Source organism: Phytophthora infestans, genomic scaffold (assembly GCF_000142945.1).
Source record: "Phytophthora infestans T30-4 supercont1.1 genomic scaffold, whole genome shotgun sequence".
Classification (NCBI taxonomy): domain Eukaryota; phylum Oomycota; class Peronosporomycetes; order Peronosporales; family Peronosporaceae; genus Phytophthora; species Phytophthora infestans.
The window spans coordinates 6,020,307-6,028,649 of NW_003303758.1; the positions used below are offsets into that span (position 1 = coordinate 6,020,307).

Sequence of the window (8,343 nt, forward strand, 5' to 3'; positions counted from 1 at the left end):
CAGATCCGGGGGATCCGCCACCATGAGGCGACCCCCCTCCACCATCGCTGTCGACTTGGATCGCAGATCCCGCAGTACCGCCTCCGGACCCGGATGTACCAGCGACTTGCGGAGGCGGTGTCGAGAGGGATCTCCGCCGGGCTTCGGATCTGGACTGGGACAAGGCCCGTCGCGTGTCCTCCTCCAAGGCGTCATCAGCGGCTCGAGCCTCCTCCGAATCCTCCGGACTTTCATCGTCATCGTCGTCGTCATCGTCCTCATCGCCCAAAGTGAAGGAATAAGGGCCGGAGGACGACGTACGCTTCGACGACGATCGGACAGGAGGCCCCGAGCCGTCGGACCAGTCTGATCCCTCATCCTCGTCGTCCTCCGAGCTGCCAAGTCCACATCCAGTGGGAATGACACGTTTGGCTTACCCTTTCCTGGATCCAGTGCGGGCCGGCGGAGGGCCGGTGGAAGCTGGCTGTGAGACGACAGGCGTCGTCACCGAAGGGCCAGCAGTGGATCCCGACTGAGACGGTCTGGACCTAGCTGTGGATGGGGCTAACCCCGTCGTAGGAGCAGCGATTGCTGTGGATCCAGTTGACACCACTGCCTGGGACGACGGCGCGATCGTGGATCCGGTCTTGGACGCCGATCCCGACTTAATACAGCGACGGATCCAGCCTTGGCAGTCGATCCGGACTTGGACGCCGTAAATCCCGCCTTGGCAGTCGATCCGGACTTAAACGCCGTGAATCCCGTTTTGGATGCCGCAACGGATCCAGTCTTGGACGCCGTAGATCCAGTCTTGGGTCCAGATCCAGTCTTAGACACTGATGTCGACTTGGATGTAGCGGTGGAGCCGGACTTGGATCCGGCACTAGACTTCGAGGGGGAGGCTAAAGTCTTGGACGTGGATGTGGATCCCGCCTTGGACGCAGATGTGGATCCCGCCTGCGAGGCCGCCTTAGAGGCCGAAATCGTTTTGGGCTTGGGTTTTGGGGAGGCTCGGGCATGCTTGTGAGGACGGGTGGATCCAGTGCCAGGAGCAGGAGACGCACTGCGCGGTCGTTTCGCAGCCGACGGATCCACCCCACTTACAGACGGTAGAGGAGCAGAAACGCTGGCGGCATGAGAGGGCCCAGACAGGGGAGGAAGGGGATCCGAGACAGCATCTGTCACCAGCGCCAGTCGTCGGCGTGCCAAATCCCGCTCCGATAAGCCACCATCGCGCTCCAGAACCAGCTGTTGCTGCTGAGCATGAGCTGCATCGAATTGATCCGGGAGTTTCGCTGCGGTTGCATCGGCATCCTTCAATTTGTCACCTGGATTGACATAACAAGTGATTATGGGGTTACTAGTGGGGACCAAAAGATGATCCACGTACTCGTGCGGCGGAGCTTGGATTCCAGCCCCGTTTGCGTTTGCTTGGCATCCGCCCACTCGGTAGCCGCCTTGTCCCGCTGAAGTTCGCTGTCCGCCAACTTCGCTTGGATCTCGTCGCGCAGTTGAGTTATACGTACGAATTCTTCGAGCGCGTAGTCTCGCCCAGCAGACGCTTTCTCGAGCGACTCCTTGGTATCTTTCAGCTCCTCAGACAGTCGAGCCAGAGCTACATCCGGCGACGAGGGAGGTGGATTTGGCGCGGGGGACCCTCCACGCGCCGACCCTAATGCGGATCCGCCATGGGTGGGTCCCACATAGTCGTTAGCTACCACCTCCTCTTGGGTCAGGCGCAACTCGTCACGGAGTCGATCCAAGCTCTCGTCCGCGGCTGCACTAGCAGTCTGGGAATCCTCCAGATCCCGCTCGAGGTCGTGGGATCCGGGATTGGAGCTGGTGGATCTCCGATCCGGCGAGCGCCATCTCCCTAAGGAGGTGGTCGTTGTCATTTCGCATACCATCTCGCTGACGGGAGGCGCGATCCAGCCGTCCGGTCAGGTCGCGGATCTCGACCGCTTGATCGGCCAACAAGAGTCGTAGGTCCTGCGAACGAGAGGCCGCACGGTGCTCCCACCCCTGGATCTCCATAGCCTGGTCATGGACCTGGGCTCGCAAGGTTTGGAGTTGGGTGGCGTGCAAAGACGCAGCTTGGTCGCTAACATCTTGGGCCGTCTGGAGCTCCGCCGTCAAGGTTTGCACCCGATCGGGCCAAAGTACGCAGATCGGTGGGCGACATTGAAGAGGGGCTGACCGGAGGAGTGGTGGATGGAGCCTTGCCCGGCGATTGGCTGGTACGCTTGGTGGGAGACATGTGCCACGAAGAGGAGAAGGCGGTTGCGGATGCTCGTAGTGCACGTCGTGAACGCTGTTGTGCAGCGCCGACCACGTACAGGAGGCGATTGTGGTGAAATGCTTTCTCAGAAATAAGAGAATGAACCTGACGCGGGGTCACTATCCCGAATCAGTGACAATTTCAAGTGATTAGAGAGGATTTGGATTGTCTGGCACGGATGCAAGTTGCCTGTGGTGGATTAGCCATGACGAGCAGCACCCCGTATGAAATGACGGTGGATCTGGTATGAGTGATGTACGGGAAGGCAAGATCCACCAAGAACTATCTCGGATCCACCCTTACCTGGATTCACTTAGATGGATATGGGATATACTATGTACGGGTGGATCGAGTGTGGATCCTATGAAGGAATAATGGTAGGTGCCATCTGAAGGTGGATCTAGTAACCACCGCTAACAAGAAGTCAAGATCCACCGTGAGGTGTCCCGTACCCCATACTTCCGAGTTCGGATCCAAGGAGGGAGGATCCCGCATAGAGGGACCTGGATCCAGGATACAGGGATGATGGATGCAGTGGATCTCGAACTTTCGTGGGACAATGGAGATCACAGACGGTTGCAAGACGATGTTGGATGATTGGAGAGCTCAGATCCATGACAAGTGTACACTTACAGTGAAGTGGATTCAAGCGACCTGGATCCGGATGAGTGTACCCTGACCATAATGATTACGCCATGGATCCGGTGGATCTGAAGATAATACAGCTGTGATGATGGGTCAAGGGAAGAAGGGACATGCAGCCGAGCCTGGTAAGGGATTTAACAAGTGAAAGACATAGAAGGTAGAAATCCAGGCAGGTATAGGCTTAAGTATCAATACAGTCCTCAATTTGCACAATAACACGCAAGTGCCTTTCTGCCCTCAAGAATCGGAGCTACATTGGCCGTACGAGCTAAGAGAAGGTTGGGAATTGCGAATCTAGTGTTGGTAGTGATAACTGGATAATACATTGGCCAGATCCTACATCCTAGTGAGCTTTTCCTATACACGTGCAGTCCGACAGGTTAACCGAATTTACTACTTGGTCGGTTACACCCTAGAAGGTCTCAGCTCTCAAGATCCCGTCACAGGAGGCGGCAAGTACGACGCAAAGGAAAACGAAAAGGCAAGGGAACACACCCGCAAGGCAACCCTACGGCCAGATCCACGATCTAGGCCCCGGATCCATAAGCTCGAATATTCGCTTAGGATTCGGAACCATTCACGGACGCAGAGTGAAGATTTTCCACTGCTGCTCCACCCCATCCTCACGTCTCGCCAAGACACTCAAGCTTCACCACTTGAACTCTTCGGAAGTTACCGAGAGAGCAGATCCCGCCCTACCGACGGGTACACAAGGTGAGGAAAGTTCAGCAGAACACGGATCATCGGGGGACCCCCTCCGTTAGTCGGTGTCTGGGCGCAGTTGGTAAGTTGGATCCAGCAATCTCGCAGATTTTGCTGATCCCGCTACACCACAATACGCTCTTGAAGAGTTACTGAAACATACTTCGTTGTCTTATTCTTCTTTCTTTCACTTTCAAATTGAACAAGGTACTTAAGCTAGATCTTCACATCGATATCCAAATCCCATCGACTAAGAAAGACCTAGGTAACAGGTACGGTATGTATTCACTACGCAATCTACCAGCGAAGGCTTCACGACTGATCAGTTTGCTGACAAAACTTTGTCTCTGAGGATACGTTTAGCAATACTAAAAGCCATCACTCCAAAGCCCCTTTTGAACCAGTACTGCGATCCTGGCTCCATAAAGACATCTGCTTCTTCGAAAAGACTCGCACGATCTGATGGTAGCGCTAGTTTTCTTTCAAGCCACTTGTCTTCGTCGTAGCTCTAGCAAGCCTCGCCGTATCAACAGCCTTGCGAATACAATTGACCAAGTGGTGCAGCTGGTGCTTTATTATTACCCAGCCATACTCATTGTAAAAATGACCTCCACAAAACATCAGTAGGGTGAAGGACGCGAGGTCACAGGACGAGAGTCATCCACTAGGATGCAGTAGGGATTGAAATTGGTGTGAAGTCAAAACGCAGTTTTACAGTCGGAAAAGTAGTTGCATCATTTGTGTTGGTACACAATGTACCCATGTCTTCTTTCATTCGCACTTAGTGTGAAGCTCACCCGTGCACCAACCACAGACCAAGTGACCAGCATGGCGCGCCGAGCTCCTGCACGCAAGGGCAAGAAGGCCGCATCGAGTTCCAGCAAACCCACCGCCAAGCGTAAAGGCACAACATCTCGCGCATCCAAGGACGTGTTTAGCGATGACGAGGAGCAGGCTGCGCACCAGGAACGCGCCATAAACGCTCGTGCCGATGTGGACGAAGTGTTTGAGTACGAAGAGCCAACGTTTGACCAGGAAGACTCCGAAGTGGACGAGGACGAGGCGTTCAACAGCGACGATGAGGCTTCGTACGGAATGTTCTTCAATAATAAGAAAGCAAAGCAACAAGAAGAAGAAGATGACGACGAAGAAGAAGAAGAAGAGGGAGGAGACCTTCTATCGGACCTTTTAGGCAAAACTCCTGCATCGCGTCTCTCCACTGCCAGTGATGACGAAGACGATGAAGAAGAGAAGATCAAGAACTTGGGAGAGATGGTGGACTCTCTTGTCGAGAAGAAGAACAAGAAGAAACTCGAGGAGATCGACTCACAGTTCGCCAGCGAGTCTGCAGAAGGAGAACTGACGCTAGGCAGTCTCTTAGGCGCTCAGACTCTCAAGCCTGGAGCGGAGGGCGCCGAGGAGGAAGAAGCCGACGAGAAAACCAAGACTGGACTCGATCTGCGACGTGTGAGACAGCAGGTTCGTGAACTGGAGGGAGATGGCACGACTCTGACGCTTCAGGCCGATAGAGACCCGGTGCATGACGCCCGTGCGCAACGCAAACTCGCATACGTCGAGAAGAGCAAGGAAGTGGACATCTTTGAGCCCGTAGTGCGTCGAAACAGGAACAAGGAGACGCTGGATCTTCGCGTACAGGCGCCGAAGCTCGAGAAGCTCACGCCAGCTGCATTGACGAGCAAGTTTGTGGCTCAGACGGACATGGAGAAGAGTGTGGCGGCCTTACTGCAGGCTGGAGACTTGAGCGACAAGAAATTAGCCAAGGACGAGGAAGAGGAGCTCGCTCGTAAACGAGTATCGACCGAGGAAGTGGTAGCGCGACAGAAGGAGCTGGCGAAGCTTCGCTCGCTGCTGTTCTACGAAGAGCAGAAGCAGAGGCGCGTCAAGAAGATTAAGAGCAAACTGTACCACAAGATCCGCAATGCGCAGGACAAGAAGGCGATGGCCAAGCAGAAGGAGGAACTGCGAGCGCTGGACCCGGAGCTGGCTCGTAAGCTGGACGAGGAACTGGCGGAGAAGCGCGCAGAGGAGCGACTTACACTCAAGCATCGCAACACCAGCAAGTGGGTCAAGCACCAGCTTCGACGTGGTATCCAGGCGGACGATGCGACGCGCAGTGCGATCGCTGATCAGCTTCGTCGGGGCGAGGAGCTGCGTCGTAAGATGAACGCTGTGGACAGTGACGATGATATGGACGAGGACGAGGACGAGGACGAGGAGGAAGGCGATGCAGCCTCTCGACTGCAGAAGCGTTTGGAGAAACAAGCCAGCGCTCTCGTTACGGAGATCGACGAGGACTCTGCTGAGGCTGGGAAGAAACGCGGTCTACAAGGCATGAAGTTCATGCAACGCGCAGCTGAGAAGCAGAGAGAGAAGGCGCGTAGTGAAGCGGAGAAGCTGCTGCGTGAGATCCGCTCGGGTGACGGCGCTGACGGAGACCGTATCCTGTCGGAGGGAGAGGATTACCTGAGCTCTGGTGACGAGGGTGCTAAGAAGAGCAAGAAGAGCGCTAAGAAGACAAAGCAGGTGGTGGCCACGGAGCAAGACAAGGCTGCAGTTGATCGTGCTTTGGCTGGTGGAGCGCTTCAGACGGCGAACGTGAGCATGAATGGCGGTGTGTCGGCTCGTGCGTCGGGTGCGATTGCGATTGACCTTGGAGACGGCGGCAGTGGCGTTGCACTAGCGAATGGAGACAAGAAACAGAGCAAGAAGCTGGAACTTGGTGCCAAATCTACGCAGGAGAAGACTACAGTTGTTGAGACTCAAGCAAGGACTGATACGGAGGACGCTGACATGGAGCCAGCTGCAGAAGGCGAGGAGAACCCGTGGCTGTCGAATGCAGCGACCAAGAGTAAACGTAGTAAGAGGAACAAGAAGAAGACGCAGAGCAAGGGAGCACAAGCAGACGTCGCTGCTGCGATCGAGTCTCTAGCGCAGGACACAAAGGAGTCACGCAAAGAGGACTCTGCTATCGCTACTCTCACTAGCAGTTCGAAGACAAGCAAGAAGCGGAAACTCGACCAATCGAAGACTGAGCCTACAGAAGTCGAGGTGGTCTCTGACAAGAAGACGAAGAAAAAGGCCAAGAGAGAAGCCAAAGCTGCAGGTCAGGACGAGCTCGTGCGTCGTGCGTTCGAGTTTGTGGCTGAGGACGAGGATGAGCTTGCGCAGGAGAAGGGCCGGCTGGCAAGTCAGGATGCTGATGCCAAGAAGGGAGCAGAGATCGCCAAGCTTGTGGGCATGTCTGGATGGGGCAGCTGGGCTGGCGATGGGGTGCGAGTCTCCAAGCGCCAGATCGCGCGTGAACAGCAAGCCAAAGACATCGCTCGTGAGGCCAAGCAGAAGGCGCTGGCGGGTCGTAAGGATGCGCGTCTTGAGAAGGTGCTCATCAACGAGAAGAAGGACAAGAAGGCGGCCAAGTTTACGGTCAAGGACGTGCCGTACCCGTTCACGTCTCGAGCGGAGTACGAGGCTGCGATGCGCAATCCTCTGGGCAGCGACTGGAACACTTCACAGGTGACGAACGTGCTGACAGCTCCCAAGATCATGAAGCACGCAGGTACAGCGATTGCGCCGCTTACGCTCTCCAAGGAAGACCGCAAACAGGCCAAGAAGGAGCTGAGCTTGAAGCGCAAGGCCAAATTTTGAGGTGTCAAAAAGGAATAGAGTTTTGCATTTTGGTTACATGTATGAAGAATTGTTGTCTTTCATAATTACCTCTGGTATCAACAGTTACACTAATGCTGCTACTATTACTAGCATTGTAGCTAGTGATGTGAGTGGAAATATCATAGTCATAGTGTCTGAGGATTGAATTGTTGTCACAGTCTTGGACGCTGTAGTTACGGGCGCATCATCGACGCCGTTCTCGGCAGCAGAGACTCGACCGACGAAGAAATCCATCGACGAGTTGGTGGAGACGAAAGAAGGCTGTTTCCCGTCCTTCATCTCGATCGAATCCGCCTCCTCCGTGTCCAAGACCACTGTAAAGTTGTCCATTACCGTGACTTTACTGGTAGTGATCGCTTTGCCCATATATTTCGTGAATGCCGAGTACGTCTTGGACTTGCCGTCGTACGGTTTGCCCGCCGCTTTGGCGAAATTCACGCTACGCCGCCAGGTCATGAGCTCGTCAAACTGTTCAGCCGTTGGGGCGTCGACGCCGTGCCGCAGCGCTACAGAGTAATACAGAATCGTCTCGCACGCTGCTCGCATCGCTAAGTCGTCGAGAATGCATGGAGGCATGTTGAGTAGCACGACGGCGGTGATGATACCCATACAGGCGTTCGAGTTTACTAGTCCCGTAACGATCGTCGCGTCCGGTATGACGCCCGTATACGGGTAGAGCTGGTAGTTGCTGTCGGCGATGCACGTGTCGAACGTGTCGTCGTTGGCCTTAAAGAACTTCCTCACGGTCGTCACCATGCCGCTGTCGCAGTCGTAACTGTCTAACAAGGCGAATGTCTTGGACCCTACCGTTGCCTTGTTGATATTCGTCAACTCTTGTAAGTTTCTCGTCCTACCTGCATTATCGGTGGCAGAGGATACCTTGTCATCGTATCCCTGGACGAGGGTCAAGCTCAATACCAGCACCGTCACTAGCAGCGCGAGCGCTGGAGAACGCATTGGCGCTGCTAGAAGCAAAATTTCGCGAGTGGAGACAAACGCAAAGCACAATTCCCGTCCCGGAGAGGTGATTCGGATGGGACCGCTTAGTTGCA

At 54.9% G+C, this 8,343-nt stretch overlaps 2 protein-coding genes across 2 annotated transcripts; one reads left to right on the top strand and one right to left on the bottom strand.

Moving 5' to 3' along the window:
- Positions 1 to 4,432: 4,432 nt before the first annotated feature.
- Positions 4,433 to 7,270, top strand: PITG_01019 (U3 small nucleolar RNA-associated protein, putative; the record flags this gene model as incomplete). Its single annotated transcript, XM_002909499.1, has 2 exons — positions 4,433 to 4,701; positions 4,831 to 7,270. 2 exons carry the CDS (start codon positions 4,433 to 4,435, stop codon positions 7,268 to 7,270), a joined length of 2,709 nt encoding a protein of 902 aa, XP_002909545.1.
- An 84-nt stretch (positions 7,271 to 7,354) lies between these two features.
- PITG_01020 (uncharacterized protein) lies at positions 7,355 to 8,047 on the bottom strand (the record flags this gene model as incomplete). The annotated part of the gene is made up of 2 exons (XM_002909500.1): positions 7,355 to 7,634; positions 7,689 to 8,047. The coding sequence occupies 2 exons, from the start codon at positions 8,045 to 8,047 to the stop codon at positions 7,355 to 7,357; spliced, it is 639 nt and encodes a 212-aa protein (XP_002909546.1).
- Positions 8,048 to 8,343: the final 296 nt, after the last annotated feature.